This window comes from Orcinus orca, chromosome 6 (genome assembly GCF_937001465.1).
Source record: "Orcinus orca chromosome 6, mOrcOrc1.1, whole genome shotgun sequence".
Classification (NCBI taxonomy): domain Eukaryota; kingdom Metazoa; phylum Chordata; class Mammalia; order Artiodactyla; family Delphinidae; genus Orcinus; species Orcinus orca.
Genome location: NC_064564.1, coordinates 70874731 through 70892157, shown reverse-complemented (window position 1 = coordinate 70892157; position 17427 = coordinate 70874731). Strand labels below are relative to the sequence as shown.

The 17427-nt window shown below is 43.3% G+C and overlaps 1 protein-coding gene across 6 annotated transcripts in view; it reads right to left on the bottom strand.

Annotated features, from left to right (window-relative positions):
• Positions 1 to 16922, bottom strand: part of ENTREP1 (endosomal transmembrane epsin interactor 1) — a 60919-nt gene extending 43997 nt beyond the window's left edge. For 2 of the 6 annotated variants that reach the window (XM_049710921.1, XM_049710922.1), the window contains exons 1-2: positions 16420 to 16921; positions 6354 to 6410 (exon numbers count right to left, since the gene is read on the bottom strand). In XM_049710921.1, the coding sequence (XP_049566878.1) occupies positions 6354 to 6410; positions 16420 to 16839 (477 nt within the window). In that variant the 5' untranslated portion in view covers positions 16840 to 16921. Of the gene's footprint in view, positions 1 to 6353; positions 6411 to 15447; positions 15464 to 16419 lie in introns of those variants that run through there. The other 4 variants (XM_033440212.2, XM_049710924.1, XM_049710923.1 and 1 more) reach the window with 4 other exon arrangements.
• Positions 16923 to 17427: the final 505 nt, after the last annotated feature.

Below are 17427 nucleotides of genomic sequence, written 5' to 3'. Positions count from 1 at the left end.
GGGGATGCAACAAATACTACAGGTAAAAAAACCCCTCATTTTATACCTGCAGAAATCAAGAGATTTCCCTGAGATCATCCAATAATTAGTGGTAACGTGTCAGCATTAAAATGCAGGTTTCTTGAACTCTCAAACCAGGGAGCTCATTCCAAATGACTGACAACCATGAAATATTCCTGAAAGAACCAGGCTGCACAAGCCAGAGCTTCAGAGTTCCTTTTATAAATGTACAGATTCCTAAACTGTGCCTAGGTATTCTGCTCCCTCCTGTTCTTTTATCATCAGAAATGAAAGGGCCACCATCTGTCCCACGGCATAACCCACCTGTAAGTATTTTCTGACTATCTGGTGAGACTAGTTCCTCAATCTCTTTTGACAAAGTGTCTGGACATTTCATGACCCTCCCTTTGAGGCACAATAAGATGGAAAGAACCTGGATCCCCAAATGGAGTGGGACCATCTTACCAGCCTAGCCTACTTGAACTGTTAGCTGAGGGGTAATAAGATATTCGTGTATCATACTGACGCCATTTTTTAGTCTCTTTGGGGAATGAGGGAGGCTTTACCCCAAATACTATAATCTTGAAGTTAGAAGAGAAACTGATGGATCATTTTCTAAAAACAGCCAATTCATCTACCTCTTCTGTTCTTAGTCTAGGGTTCAAATCAACAGGACCCACAGTTGAGAATAAACCACATATGTGACCCAAGAACATCACCAGGGAAGAACCTTCATTCTTTGTGCTAAAGGATAAAACTGTCTTTTATCAGCTTGAAGGTCATATTCATCCCCTCTGTTCCAAACTGACAAGAAAAATAAAAATAACTATAGCTCAAATTACCTTCATAAGCAACCAAAACTGTAGGCAGAATGCCTGGCTGGGCTTTCACAGTGGCAATTCTCACCAAATGTACCACCAAAGGAGAACACATCTTGTTACTGAGGCTGTTGCCCCAGAATCAGACCCCTGCCCCTCCCTCAAACAGAAACCAGTTAGTCTTAATCTAAGCTTCAGGAGGAAGCTGCAAAGAAAAAAAAAAAAGAACTGGTTAGAACCAAATAGGCCCAAGATGACGGAATATTTCACTTCTAGTAGATCTCCTCACTGTTGTGGCCTCTCCGGTTGCGGAGCACAGGCTCCAGACGCGCAGGCTCAGCGGCCAGGGCTCACGGGCCCAGCCGCTCCGCGGCACGTGGGACCCTCCCGGACCGGGGCACGAACCCGCATCCCCTGCATCGGCAGATGGACTCTCAACCAACTGCGCCACCTGGGAAGCCCGACTTCTAGTAGATCTTGAGCCTCATTATACGTTCTTTGTAATACATTAGCAGGTTATGACACACCCACCAGCACCATGACAGTTGATGATTGCCATGACAACTGGAAAAGCCCACATAAGGACTGAAAAGGAGAGCTGCATCGGTTCCAGGTCCAAACCACACTCTGATTCTCGAATAACTCATGAGTGTTCTTCCCACTCTTTCTAATTCCCTCCCTCCTTTTACCTTGACCCTCCTATATATTTGGTGTCTCTCCCTCAAATTGGGTTGAGAAGTGGATTTGAGAACTAGGTTCCCTCTTCTCCATCCTTTGGCCATCGAATAAAGCTTGTGCTGTTCCAGGGTGGGAGGGAGGCTCAAGACGGAGGGAATATGGGGATATATGTATACATATAGCTGATTCACTTTGTGATACAGCAGAAACTAACACAACATTGTAAAGCAATTATACTCTAATAAGGATGTGAAAAAAAATAAAATAAAAACATCTTTATAGTAAAAAAAAAGAAAAAGAAAAGCTTGTGCTGTTCCAGTCTCAGCATCAGTTTTGTTCCTGGCTGTGCAAATCCAATAGGAGAAAGAACCTTCCTGGCAGAGACAGGGGGTCTCCACCCTGGTTAGGACACCAGCCCGGGTCCAGTCCACCAATTCAGTAACTATCTTATCAAGACAATTCTGTTTTCCAACTGAGGTGCCTAAGTAAGGCAATCTTTGAGGGCATTCCCAGCACTGAGTCTGTGATTTCTAAACAAGTCTAAAACACTTCATTAGAATGAAAACTGAATGATATCTAGAAAATATAAGGAACATTCTTTTAAAATGGAAAATGTTTGGGCTCCCCTGGTGGCGCAGTGGTTGAGAGTCCGCCTGCCAATGCAGGGGACGCGGGTTCGTGCCCCGGTCCGGGAAGATCCCACATGCCGCGGAGCTGCTGGGCCCGTGAGCCATGGCCGCTGAGCCTGCGCGTCTGGAGCCTGTGCTCCGCAACGGGAGAGGCCACAACAGTGAGAGGCCCACGTACCGCAAAAAAAAAAAAGGAAAATGTTTGCTCTTGATGGAAAATACACAAGTATTCTTGATAGAATACCATACACACACATGCACACACCCCCAACCTTAATCCCAGTCACAGCCCAAAATAGCTACAAACATTCACAAAGTGTCTCCCAAAATTATTATTTTGTTCTGGACACCTGAGTATTCTATCAGTAGAAAGAAGAGGACCCAGTGAATGAAATCTTCCAACTCTGAGTTTCCATGAAAACTTGAGTCTGAAGGAACTAGGTCAAACTGACCTTCTTTGTTCAAACCAGTATAAACCTGATGTAATCACTGAAACAAACACAAAGAGGGAGCACAAATGTAAACGCTCTCAAAAGGAAGTGTTCAAATGTTGTAGACACCCAACAACTCAAAATGAGAACAGCTTGCCTCTTGAAATCCTCTAAAGAGACCAACTAGCCCCCTCCCAAACTCCACTACCAAAATACTCTCTAACCACCCTGAAGTTAAAAGGTGGTAAATACAGAGTTCAAGTGAACAAAAACAAGTGAGAAAAATTTAAGACAAATGTAAAAGAGAAACTTTGAGAACTAATCCAGGATCTGAATTTCTCATTGGTTGCCAAATTACTGCCACCGTTCAAACCTAAGTGTGTCCTGAGCACAGTGGTCCTGGGGAGAGACCCCTGTCCTCACAGAACTGACTGACCATCTACTGGGGGAGACAGGTGAGGCACACTCAGGCTACTTACAGACCAAGAAGAAGCCAGTATTCAGTGCTGGGACCCGGTGAGGGGCACAGAGGAGGGGTCGCTGCAATCAGGGTGGTCAAGGAAGGTCTCTCTCTTGAGATGACTGCTGAGCTGAGACCCAGAAGAGAAGAAGGCAGCCAAGCAAACAGCTAGGGAAAGAAAGTCCTAGGTTTGTGAAGGACAGCCTGGCTGTGTCAGAGTCAGAAGGCGCCCCTGTAGGTAGAGTGTGGGACGTGAATGGCGGTAGGGCTGTGACTCTGACCAGCCCAGCCCGGGTCTGCAAAAACACACGGGCACTTCTGGCTTCTCTAATGAACACAGCCTCCCACTCAAATCATCTGATGGCAGATTCCCTAAAACTCAGAAAGGGGGATGCGTGGGGAACCAAAAAAAAAAAGGAAAGTATCCATTGAGTGTCACTAGATTATCCTCTGTTCAGAAAAGAAAACTAGACTCAGAGAAGCTAAGTGGTTTGCACAGAGTGACATAGCTCTTCCGTAAATGAACTAGGACTCAAACTAGGAGTGTCTGACTGGTGCGTCAGTTTCTTTCATCTGGCTTTTTAACATAACAAAAGCATTTGGCAGAGGTTATAATGATACACTACTAAGATTCCCATGGACTGTTTTTTCCTCTATGATACTGACTAAGGCTCAAATGACCTACTGATATACTCAGAAAGTTTTCCCTTGCACAATTCCTGCCAATTAATTTATCTTCTTTATAAACTGATGTTAATTAACATTTCAAAATGATCACTAAATGACCTTCTAAATACATAATTCATAACAGTCAAAACTTCGAAGCTCAGATGTCCAACAGGCTTAGGACTGATGGTAATATAGAAATATGACAAAATGCTGCGTAGCAATTCTAAGTGATAGGCATGTGGACTCCTCGTACAGGGAAACATAATAGCTACTAATGTGAACTTAATTTCATATTAAACAGAAAAAGCAGAGCACAACATGGTATGTACAAACTGGTTACAACTTTGTGACAAAGTACATATACTTAACAAGGATGAGAAATACATTTTTATTAAGGTCATTTGCATTTAAAGTTGCTTGAGCTCACATAATAAATTTACAAGGGCACCTTTCCAAAAGAAAACAATGTTAAAGAAAGAAATATTTTAAAAGGTGGACTTTCTTAATATCTATCTAGAACAAGCACTCATATTCTCTTCACCATTTGGAATTTTAAAAGTACAAATAGCATTAGATTAGATAGTTTTCTGATTTTAAATACCTGAGGTTCGTATGACTGAGCATTTCAATATTGACCCAATGGAAAAGGACAGTGCAAAGATGATGCCTATAACCAAATATTAGTATAAACATTGAACACCATCAAAAATTTTTCTGCAGTGACTGTAAACCTAGAGTTGTAAAACAAACCCCAAGCACTCATAACACATGCCAGAAGACTCATCCAAAGCCTCATTTTCTCCTATCCTGACGTCTAATATATTAAAATGCTGTATCAATCATTTACTCCTTCTGGAAATATTAACAAAGTTTCACCAAATGCAATAATTGATGGACCTGTAAAATGTTGCCTACATTGTCTTGTGGGTCTGAAAACTCTTCAGTTCAGTTTTTCAAGATCGTCAACACAGTATTGGGCTCCATTGTTCTCACTGTATCCTGAAATGTGCTTCATCTCCTTGTATTTAAGAATTTAACTAGTTTTATATTTGTTACCCATCACTTAGCAAACAGTGGTCTGAAGGACAGCCTGGCTGCGTTATGTATATAAATGGAATGAATTCAGAAAATTATTTAACCCTATTTCAAAATGGATGGGAGAAACATAAGAGATGCTATACAGAAAAATAAATTTTTTTAAGCATACTTCAAATTGAATTTCCTAGATCCTCTACCTCATCCTTGTAAGTTGGCCTCTCCATTGGCATTTGTCTATTTTTTTATAGTATTCCCTGAATCAAAAGGACATAAATAAAAATAAAGGATGGGAATTTACTAAATGCCATCGAATTGTACACTTTAAAATGGTTAATTTTATACTACGTGAATTTTACCTGAATAACTAAAAAAAGGATAAAGTCAACAATATATGTCTCTATTACGATGAACATATAATATAGGTGTGATAAAGAGAGAATATAGGAAGTCTAAGCAAGGAAATTCTGAGATCGCCCAACCAAAGTACTGTAACAATAAAAAACAATGTATTTATGATTTAAGCTGAGATTTGCTTTAAAAGAACGTGGAAGGGGTGGGGAATGGGTAAGGGTCTAACTGAACAAGATTGGCTAAGGATTGATAATTGTTGAAGCTGGATGATTGGTACAGGGAGTTCATTATATCATTCCCTTCACTTTTGTGTATGTTCAAAATGCCCAGAGTAAGCCGTTTAGTGGGGGTTTTTTTAAGACTATTTTTTAAATTAATTAATTAATTAATTTGGCTGCTTTGGGTTATTACTTGCAGCACGCGGGCTCTTCGTTGCGCCGCACAGGCTTCTCTCTAGTTGTGGCACGCAGGCTCCAGAGTGTACAGGCTCAGTAGTTACAGCACATGGGCTGTTTCTCCACAGCATGTGGGATATTAGTTCCCTGACCAGGGATCGAACCCACGTCCCCTGCATTGGAAGATGGATTCTTTTTCTTTTTTTTTTTTTAATTTATTTATTTTTGGCTGCGTTGGGTCTTCATTGCTGCGTGTGGGCTTTCTCTAGTTGCAGTGAGCAGGGGCTGTTCTTCGTTGCAGTGCGCAGGCTTCTCATTGTGGTGGCTTCTCTTGTTGCAGAGCACGGGCTCTAGGCATGTGGGCTTCAGTAGTTGCAGCACATGGGCTCAGTAGTTGTGGCTTGCGGGCTCTAGAGAGTAGACTCAGTAGTGGCACATGGGCTTCGTTGCTCTGCAGCATGTGGGATATTCCCGGACCAGGGTTCAAACCTGTGTCCACTGCACTGGCAGGTGGATTCTTAACCACTGTGCCACCAGGGAAGTCCCGGAAGGTAGATTCTTAACCACTGGACCACCAGGGAAGTCCCAGCTATTTAGTTTTGTTTTGCTTTGCTTTTGTTATATCTTTACAATAGATCTAATCCTGGAACTTGAAACACATGTATAGAACTGGGTATATAAGAAGCTTAAAGTGAATCAGAAAAGCAGCAAAATTATCATCTTACTTTACTGTCATGAGAACATCTGGCTTCTAATATTGTCCACTGTTAACTTCTTTTTTTAATGAACAAGGAAGCTTTAGCACTTCCTCAACAACTTATTTCAACTGACTTCATAAACAGCACATTTTACAAAGGATAAAAATTTGTAAGATCAGTACATACCAGGAGTATCATAGGCCGTTTCCAAGTTGTTAATCCTATGATTCCAGAGAGTATCACCTACAAGGATAAACAGGATCATAAATCTAGAAAAGGGACCAATTCCAATAAACTAATCCCCAGTCTCTGAAGTATATATTTTTTTAAAATACTGAAATTTCAAAGGCTTCTAACTCAAACATTTAATATTCCTGTTGATTACATGAGCCCTGGTATATGGTTTTAGACTATCTTTCTTGTCCAAGTTCCGGAAACTTTTTCACTGACTGCGTATGTTTTTTCTTAAGGTCAGTTAAGAACATACAAACAGAAACTAGCCTATCCTCTGAGTTAAGGAATCAGTATTTCCTATCCAGGTTTCCTGCCCCCAGTAGCACCTAATCTGTCACCAGAGTCAGCCGCATAAAAAGAATGTCTGGCTGCAGCCCTCCCTTCATTTGGTAGGTACCCATCCTTCACGGGACAAGTCAATTCCTCAAAATGGTAAACAAGGCCTTCCAGGATCTTCCCCTGCCTACTTCTCAAGCATGGTTTCCATGTACTCCTGACCCACCCTCCTTCCAGGCATACTTGTCCTTCCTCAGACTGGCCAGGCTCTAGACATTCCAGGACTTTGTGCTTCTCTTTGTCACAGAGTCCTCTCTTCTCAACTCCCCTCCTAGCTGCCTGAGAACTCCTATGCATTCTACAAGGCCCCAACACACAGTCATCACCTCTGATAAGCCATATTAATCTTGACACCCCACACTCCTGTAAGCCCTCTACATATAACTTTTTCCCCAAAAAAAACTCATTGCATTTTTGTCTTGCCCACTGACTGTGAATGCCTGTCCTGTCTCTCTGAATCCCCAGCTCCTAGCAAAGCGCTTATCACATGATTGGCAATTAGTAAATGTTCCTGAACCTTTATTCCTCAAAGGCGGAGGGACTACAGTGAGAAATATCTCATGTTGCAAAATGACACGTCAATAAACAATAACCTAAAATCCTCAGTAAAGAAGAACCAGCATTTTGCCAAAACGTAATCTGGAAGACAACATCAGCCTTTTGAATAACACAGTTCACTAAGCAGTTAGGAAAGGATAAGCAAAGTAATTATTCAGCCCAGGGTCACTCTGATGACCTTTGTGTACGTAATAAAGTGCATCTACTGAAAGCAGTTATGAGGATTTTCTTTCAAGTGCACTTTTTACCAAAATCACTCAAATGCACCATTTCACAATAACTATTTATTTAACTACAAATCAGTAAGGATTACAGTGCTACTTGAAACCCAAAGCTCACAGGCCTACCTGCGATACTCTCTCTTCTCCATTTATTGACTGAGGGTAATCATTTCACAACAAACCAGTAGAGGACAAGTCTACCCATTTATATCAAAGACCAAAAAACATATATGGGGCTTCCCTGGTGGCGCAGTGGTTGAGAGTCCTCCTGCCAATGCAGGGGACATGGGTTTGTGCCCCGGTCCGGGAGGATCCCACATGCTGCAGAGTGGCTGGGCCCGTGAGCCATGGCTGTTGAGCCTGCGCGTCCGGAGACTGTGCTCCGCAACGGGAGAGGCCACAGCAGTGAGAGGCCCGCGTACCGCCAAAAAAAAAAAAAAAACACACACACACACAAAAAACATATATGGGCAGACAGGAGACAATTTCTTTGTATCACGTCTATGTTTAAACATACTATCAGCTGCCTGCTCACTGGGCACTATATCCTTTCATCTTCTTAAATTCAGTAGGATATTTCCTTCCTCTAAACGATTTCTTCCTGGAAACACACTTGGTGGGGCTTGTCTAGAGGGTATGGGTGACATCTACTTACAAATTGGAACTTGGAATCCATGACATCTTGGGGTCCAGGTTCCTTACTTGGCTTTGAATTATACACACACATGCACAGGGGTATGATATTTACAAAAAAAAAAGAATCATAAAAGATACTCTTCCTCCTCTTCTTTTTCTCTCTCAACAAATACTTCACTGGAAATCACTTCATGTTTACTGAACTAGCTCTCATTCATTTCCATTTAATGGTTACATAATATTCCTTTGTACAACCACTACCTAATGTATTCAATCATTTCCATATTCATGGGTATTCACTCTTTTTCCAGTTTTTTGCCCCCAAACAATGTTGCAGTAAACATCATGGCCATATAACCTTACAAACAAGTGCTTTTTATTTCTGCTGAATAAAGTCCCAGGAGTAGCGTTGCTAAGTTGAAAGGGGCATGTGTATAATAAGTACATAAATAAATAAAATGTTTTTAATAGATCATGACATATACAATTATCATTTCAAATGAAGGGTCTCTAGGACAAAAGAACTAAGCTTTCTTTCTTTCTTTTTAAACTCAAGAATTTTATTTATTTATTTATTTATTTATTATTTTTATTTATTTATTTATCTTTGGCTGCGCCGGGTCTTAGTTGCGGCATGCAGGATCTTCGTTGCCACATGCGGGATCTTTAGTTGCAGCATGCGGAATCTTTAGTTCTGGAATGCATTATCTTTAGTTGTGGCATGCGGAATCTTTAGTTGTGGCATGCGGGATCTAGTTCCCTGAGCAAGGATCAAAGCAGGGCCCTTTGCATTGGGAGCACAGAGTCTTTTTCTTTAAAGATTTTTTCGATGTGGAACATTTTTAAAGTCTTTATTGAATTTGTTACCATATTGCTTCTGCTTTATGTTTTGGTTTTTGGGCCCCGAGGCATGTGGGATCTTAGCTCCCGACCAGGGATCGAACCCGCACCCCCTGCATTGGAAGGAGAAGTCTTAATCACTGGACCGCCAGAGAAGTCCCCTAAGCTAGATAGTCTTCTTCCTCCCTCCTTCCCTCCCTCCCTCCCTCCCTTTCTCTTTAGAGAGGACTTTGCATATATGAGCAAACTAAATTTAAAACATAATTGTTGGGACTTCCCTGATGGTGCAGTGGTTAAGAATCCGCCTGCCAAAGCAGGAGACAAGGGTTCGAGCCCTGGTCTGGGAAGATCCCACATGCTGCGGAGCAGCTAAGCCCATGTGCCACAACTACTGAGCCTGCACTCTAGAGCCCGTGAGCCACAACTACTGAGCCCGCGTGCCACAACTACTGAAGCCCATGCACCTAGAGCCCGTGCTCCGCAACAAGAGAAGCCACCGCAATGCGAAGCCCACGCACCGCAAAGAAGAGTAGCCTCCGCTCGCTGCAACTAGAGAAAGCCCGCGCACAGCAACGAAGACCCAACACAGCCAAAAATAAATAAATAAAAAATGAGATAAATTTAAAAAAAAGAAATATCAACAATCTCAAAATATATGTGACAAAGAAACTTAAGACCTCAGTAGGAAGAAATATAAAGCTTATTGATCAATATTAAAGACCCAAATAAATCAAGACATATACCACATTCATGGGTTGGAAGACAAAATACTTAAAGATATCATTTCCATTTGAATTGTTTTGTAGACTCAGCACACACAAATGTTAAATTTCAACAGGATTTTTGTAAACCACCCTTCTTTATAGGATGCTTCAAGAAACTACATTCTAGTTGTAGGTGGGAGTTGTAGTTACATCCACCTCTGTCCTGAGCCCTGCCCTCCCATTCTTCAAGATTAAGTAAGCCCAACACACTTGGGGAACCCCGTGAGTGGTGAGATAAGAGAAGGGGAAGCAGAGGAAGTAGGAAGCCTCTGGAATGTGGAATAAAAGTGCTGCAGCTGGGGATGAATCGTTTAAGAGCTCAAGACTGAAGGGAATGGAGGTTCACATTTCGGGGAGGGGTGTGCAATTCATGACTGGGGAGAGAGGATGGGGAAGTGAAAGAGGAAGAGGCAGAGTATTCAATGCCTCCGCTTCCATCAATGGCAGCAGCAGCTGGAGCTCCATCAGAAGGGACTCAAGATCCCTTAACACTGGCCTTCCATTACCCCATAATGCTATTCCTTGTTCAATTGTGTTCTACACTCACTTGCAATCTCATGAGGGCTTGGATCTCTGAATATTCACTCAAGTACCACTAAAGGCTGCTAGAGGCACTCAATTAGTTACGGCAAGAGTCAACAAACAACTGAATGGATGATGAATAAATAAATGAATGAAGGTCAAAAACAGGAGATGAACTTGCTCAAAGATGACTATGTAAGCCTAAACATATTTTTCACTCCCGTGCTTCTTGAAAGAGTACATCAACAGCAAAAAGCAACTCCATCAGCATTCTTTCCACCCAGTGCAAGATGCAACTTGCTCGGAATAAACAGGCGAGAACCTATTTTCTAACACCAAATTATCTCTATATCACTATAATGAGATTTATTACAATTTTGGTTTCACTCACTTGTGACCCATTCTTTGTAGCTTATGGGGAAAAGCAGAGGCCTTTCTTTTTTTCTGATATTGCAAAGAAGGATTCTACGATACTCCAGGCAAGAATCACTGTTACCCACCATACGTGGTGAATGTGCCTTAACTTTCCAGCTTAAAAATCAAATCATTAAAGTCAAAAGCATGTAATTCTACTACCTTATTTTTCTGTGTTAATCCATTAACATACCTTAGGGCAAAAATGTTCTGAATTGTTTGTCAAAAGTTGCCATATCTAAACATAGAGTTAAAAAGAGCCATGTTATAGGTGTCCCACTTCTTAATAACCTATCTTGCCCTATAGCTTTTACACTGGATATATTTTTTAAATGTATGTGTGCATGTATCTTTCTTTATCTGCCCAGGGTAACTCAGTAAAAGATCTGACAAAGTGGACAACTGGGTATTTCTCATGTATGCTTGTCGGTTACCACAATGTCCCACCAAAAAACAAACAAACAAACAAACAAAACTAGCCTGTTCACCTTATCTTAATTAAATATTGCCTTGATGTTTAAAAAACATTGATAGAAGTTCTAGTACGTGCCAGGCCTGGGGCTAGGACTCAGCAACGAAGCATTTTCCTAAATGTTCTCTAATTACACTCTCACAAAATCAATTCTGAGGCAAGAATCATCCCACCCATTTTACAGATGAGTAACTGAGGTTGAGAGGCTCAATGACCTGCTCAAGAACTTATCATCATGGATGGACCTAGAGACTGTCATACAGAGTGAAGTAAGTCAGAAAGAGAAAAACAAATATCATATATTAACGCATATATGTGAAATCTGAAGAAATGGGTACAGACGATCTTATTTACAAAGCAGAAATACAGACACAGACGTAGAGAAGAACAAACATATGGATACCAAGGGGGAAAGGGGGTGGGGTGGGAGGAATTGGGAGATTGGGATTGACATATATACACTACTATGTATAAAATAGATAACTAATGAGAACCTACCGTATAGCACAGGGAACTCTACTCAGTGCTCTGTGGGGGCCTAAATGGGAAGGAAGTCCAAAAAGGAGGGGATATATGTATACGTATAGCTGATTCACTTTGCTGTACAGTATAAACTAACATAATATTGTAAAGCAATTATACTCCAATTAGAAAAAGAACTTACCATGTGACTCTGCTGTTGTGTAAAATAAAGGACCAAAGAAAATTAAATTCATCTCAAAAGTTATACTTAAAAATACTCCTTCAATATTAAAGTAGTATTTGATGATTATGATAGAAAAAAAATGTACTTACTGTTGTTTAACTGGTAGAGACTAGAATTTTTGTGTTAGTTTCCACTCTGGACCATTCATTCTTTTTTTTTACATTCTGTCATTGTAAATTTTTTTTAATAGGTTTACCTTAAGGTTCACCAATGTCTGTCTCTTTATAAGGAACTGGAATCTTGCCAAAGAATCACAGACTCAAGGGAGGGGGGACCATGGGTTCAGGTCAGTGACTTCAACAGAGAGACATGAATGTATGTAGATGATAAAGGCTATTAGGGCCCCCAGAGAAAAACAAAAAACAATAACTAATTCTCTACCACTTGCCTGAAATATCTCCCAAGGATCATATACGTCATCAGAGTCAGGAATTTTGTTTTTTGAGGGAGACACGGACCAATGCAACTCTCTTTACTCTTCCATTAATCTAAAACAGTGTGGTAGGCTGGTCTCCCGTAGTCCCAGTGGAATCTAACTACTATTAGCTAACTATGCCTCCAAATCAGGAGCCAGGATAGCGTGGCCTGAACACGGACATGGAGATCCTCCCTCTGCCCTCACCTGGGTCAAACTTCAGCATGTTTTTAAAGTGTCTACTCGCTTAGTTTCATGAACTTTGGGAATAATAATAGATTGAGTCATTAACCAAGGACACCAGCAAGAAAATAAATGATCACAGAGTGCTCAAAAACAATGAGCACATTAAAAACACTCCCTTCAAGTTGTTGAAAGTAAGTATGTAAAGTATGGGAAAAGAGTCTTTATAGGACTTGTTAATTCTCAAACATATATTACAATAGATAAAATACACCTTCAAGGTTCAGACAAGTGAAGGAAGACTCCAAATCTTGGGCTCAAGGTGAGAATAACACTTACAGCGGTATAGATGGAAAAATATTCTTGAACTATAGTGTGTTTAACAAAATAGTCCTTTCAAATGAATATATTTGTCCCTTATGAGCAAAATTTTTACTGCAGCCAAAAGATTTGCTGACTTAGTTGATACAGCAGACTCAGGCATATAATGGTCATTCAAAGCTTGAAATATGAGGATATCCTTCTACTGTGTTCCTATGTGGGTTTGAAGTAACCTTAGACTTAAGCTGGCACTGCCACTCAACTACCTACTTTCATATGCCAGTCAAACTTCTGAGCAATAAATAAAACATGGTATAGCAACACAATGGGATCTCATTTGTCCATAAACAGGAATGAAGTAGTGATACATGTCACAACATGGATGTGCCTTGAAAATGTTATGCCAAGTGAAAGAAGCCAGTCACAAAGGACCATTTGTTGTATGATCCCATTTATATGAAATGGCCAGAATAACAAATCCATAGAGACATAAAGTAAATTGATCAGCGGTTGCTTAGGGATAATGGAGTAAGGAAGAAATGGGGTATGACTGTTAATGGGCACAGGGTTTCTTTTGGGGGGTGATGAAAATTTTCTAAAATTGATTGTGGAGATGGTTGCAAAACTGTGAATTTAATAAAAATCATTGCACACTTTAAATGGGTGATATAAGTAGATTTAAATGGAATGTGAATTATATCTCAATAAAGCTGTCATTTAAAAAAAATTCTGCAGTCCTCAAGTCATAATTCTTAAGCTTTTCTCATAAAAACTTTAGTTTAGCTGTCTTTAAATTAGTTACAACGTGCTATCAAGCCCCTTCCTGTTAACTATTAAGCCCCTTTCTTTTCGAAATACATTCTGAAATATTTAATGCTGAAACTACAATACTGGAGATTTGCCTTAAAATAATCCAGTGGGTGTTACCAAGGGGGAGCGGGTGTGAGTATACAGTGACCATGTAAATGTTGATAACTACTGAAGCTGGGTGACGGGTCAATGGGGGTTCTTTCTGTATGTGTTGAGATTTAAAATTTTCAAAATAAAATTTTAAAGGTAGAGTGGGGTTCTTAAGACTTCCTGGTCACTTCTCTGCTGTCTCTCTAGTCCACTTACATTTTCTTTTTAAAAACATACATGTATTGAAATATTTACAGGTGTAATGATGTGATGTCTGAGATTTGTTTCAAAATAACGTGGGAAGTGAATCTGACAAATGGACTAGAGGGCACGCTGAAGCTAATTTCTACCCTGCTTAGAACACCCATCCTTCTGGAGTTATCAGAACACATAGCGGGAATTCCCTGGTGGTGCAGTGGTTAGGACTCTGCGCTTTCACTGCCAAGAGCCCGGGGAACTAAGATCCCACAAGCTGCCCGGTGCAGCCCAAAAAAAAGAACACATAGAGCCGGCAGCAGAGCCAGAAAGAGGTACAGGAGATAAAACAACTGTTAGAGCTGGGTGAGGGGTATATGAAGATTCATTGTACAGTGTCTGAATAAATTTAAAATTTTCCATAAAGCAGAGTTTAAAAAAAACCATCTCTCTCACATACATAAACTCAAAAGGTATGCTACTGCTGAGACTTTTTTCCTGCAACACCAGGAGAGTCATGGGGCTTGACGCCATTCTCAAATCCTATTCAGTTGCTCTGGACATGTACTATCTGTCGGTTCTGTTGTCACTTTGCAAATTCTGAGGACAACCTCAGAAACAGGCCACAACAAATAAGAATAACAAACAGTTGCAAGTTTGCGTATAGAGTTGGGGGCACAGTGTGGGAAAAGGACCCTGTGGAAGAGACTTAGTTCCAAATCACTCATTCTTTCCCAGCTCTGGTTTACTGGGTCCCACAGACAAGGATGTGCCCAGCCAGCAGGCCCAAGCTAGCAGCCTTTATCTTCTGGTTGATTCCTCTTTTTTTTTTTCTTTTTTAATAGTTCATCAAATCTAACTATGGCTTGACTGACATCTAAAGTGTATTTACCTCTGAAATAATTCACAATAGTACACTGATTTAGGGGTTTAATTTTAGGAGAGAAAAAAATAGTTTTCAATAATCCTAAACTAGCTATCTTTGAGAAGACAAGAGATTATGATTTTACAAAGAGCAAATCCCTAAAAATGTATGCAAGAGTCACTTCTGCCCCATGGTATTTAGAGAAATAAAATGCAGCCACCATTTGGCTGAATTTAGTCTGACAAGCGGACTAAGGAGCATAACGGATCTAATCCCTACCCTGTTGGGAATACTCCTCTTTCTGAAGTTTTAAAGGACTCCCAGAGGCCAGTGGGAGAGCCCAAGGGTAGGGCCAGGAGGGTGGGATTCCTTTTACACGATGCACAGATTGTGAATTCCACCCACCACAGTAAGATCATCCAGCATTAAAGTATTTCAAAAAGAACAAACCGGCATCAGTTTAAGTATAAAATGCCAGGCCAGGCTCTAGGTACCTAATGTTCTTACAGTTCTTTCAAACAATTACTTTGGGTTCAATTAGTTCTCCCTATATTCTTAAAATTTGGTCTTGAATCTGGGTTTGTGTGGACCTGCAAGGCCAATTTTCAGCCATTCAAAATATACATTCATTACAGATCTTAGTAAAAACTATAGGCATTGCCAGGCTTTTAGATTTAGTTTAGAGAAAGGCCGTTTACTTTAAATATTCATCTTCCACAATCATTCCACGAAAACCTATTTCCAGGTCTCTCAATCCTCAGCAAACCTCAAGACGCAGGATGCCTTGGAAGCTGTGAAATCGTTAGGAGGCAGGGACGAGCAGCCACCAGTTTCCATAAACGCTCGAGGGCAGCAGCCTTTTGCCCCAGAACAGCCTTCCTGTCCGAGGAGGCAGGGCCGGTAGGGCCTGTAACGGAGCGGGGCAGACATCTCCGGCTAGTTGGGACTTCGGCAAGCTCATCCACGATGGGTTCGGGTTCTGGAGAATTAAATTCTGCCCATCAGTCTGCGTGGCTCCAGGAACCTAGTGCGGGCTTAGGGCCCTCCTTTAATGACCAAGTACGTGGGTGCGTTCACACACCCTGTTATTACCTCCTGAACTCGTCCCCAGATACAGTGGAGCTAGCCTACACCAGACACTTAACATTTACTTGTGCCTTAGTCCGGAATAAAAACAAGTGACGTGCGCCAACCTGTCACTTCATCCATCCCACAAATACTCCTACTATGTGCCAGGCACTGTTGATACATGAGTGAACAAAACAGATCAAGATCCTTGCCCTCCCCGTGCGGACGTTGTCAGCAAGTAAATACTCAATAGCTGAAAGAAGTTTATTCATTTTCTTCCCGCTTTTTTGTCACCCACCCCCATCCTTCCAATCTCCCAAAGAGCCGGAAATCGGGTTTATTCTATTAGTTTGACAGGAACAACAAAACCCTTTAGCCTACAAGGAATAGACACTGTCCAGGTGCAACCCAATTCACCCCAGAATTCCTCTCTCTCTTACCCCTTTATTTTTCCCCAGCCTCAACGCCTCCAAAAACTTCAACTGGCCTGAAGGGCTGTGCTCCCGAAGGATCAATCACGGGGCAGTGGAGGCGAACGGCCTGAGCCCCCCTGCTCCCCGGGTGGGCCCTGCCGAAGTGAGCGGGGCACGCGCGGCACTCACCGAAGAGCCGGCCCAGAACGGGCACGAGTTCTTCACCTGCGGGGAGCTGCTCAGCGACAGCGCCCCGAAGCTGAGTGCCACCATACAGCAGCCCAGGATCAGCTGCAGCAGACCGAGCGACAACAGCGGGCGAGCGGGCAGCAGCGCCGATCCCGGGGCCGCGGCGGCGGCGGCGGCGGCGGCGGCCCGGCGGGAGGAGAGCGCGGGCGGCGGGGCCAGCACCCCGGCGGCGGCGGCGGTGGCCGCGCAGCGAGGCCGCGCCGGGGGCTGCAGCGCGGCCCGGGGCCAGCGCGGCCGTAGCGGGGGCAGCGGCGGCTCCTGGGCGGCGGCCGCCGCGGCGCCCGGGCCCCCGGCCTGCGGCCCGCCCGAGAGCCCAGCCACAGGGCAGCAGGAGCCCGGGAGCACCACGGGCAGGGACATGGACGGGCGGGGAAGGAGCGGCCGGTGGCGGCGGTAAGAGGACGCGGAGCGGAGCCGCGGGCGCCGCGCACTGGGCAAGAGGGCGGGCTCCGAGGCCCAGGGGGAGGGAAGGAAATACGCACGGCCCAACCACTTGCTGCTGCTGCTGCCGCCGCCGCCGCTGCCGCCGCCCCGACTCCCGCCGGCCGCACCCACCTGCCAGCCGGCGGGTCCGCCTCCGGCCGCCCGGGTGCGCCCCACTCCCACCCGGGCACACCCACGCGCGCCCTTCGCTCACGCCGCGCAGCGCCGCCACCCTTTGGGGTCCGGCCGAACCCACGCTCGCTCCCCGGTCTCCAGGAAAGGTGCCCTGCCCCAATATTTAAAATTGGTCCCTCGGGCTAGGAGGGAACGGCAGTCTGGGCGCGGAGGTACAGGCAGCCGACGGTCTGAGACTGTCCCCACCCGCCAAGCTGGGGCGGGACAGGAGCGTCGCCGAAGCGCTGTGGACCCTCGGCCCCTTCAGGTCCAGCCCAGAGAGCGACTCTGGCAACCTTTAATACGAAGGGAGCCTGGCTTTAAACTTTTTCCCCCGGGGAGGGAGGGTGG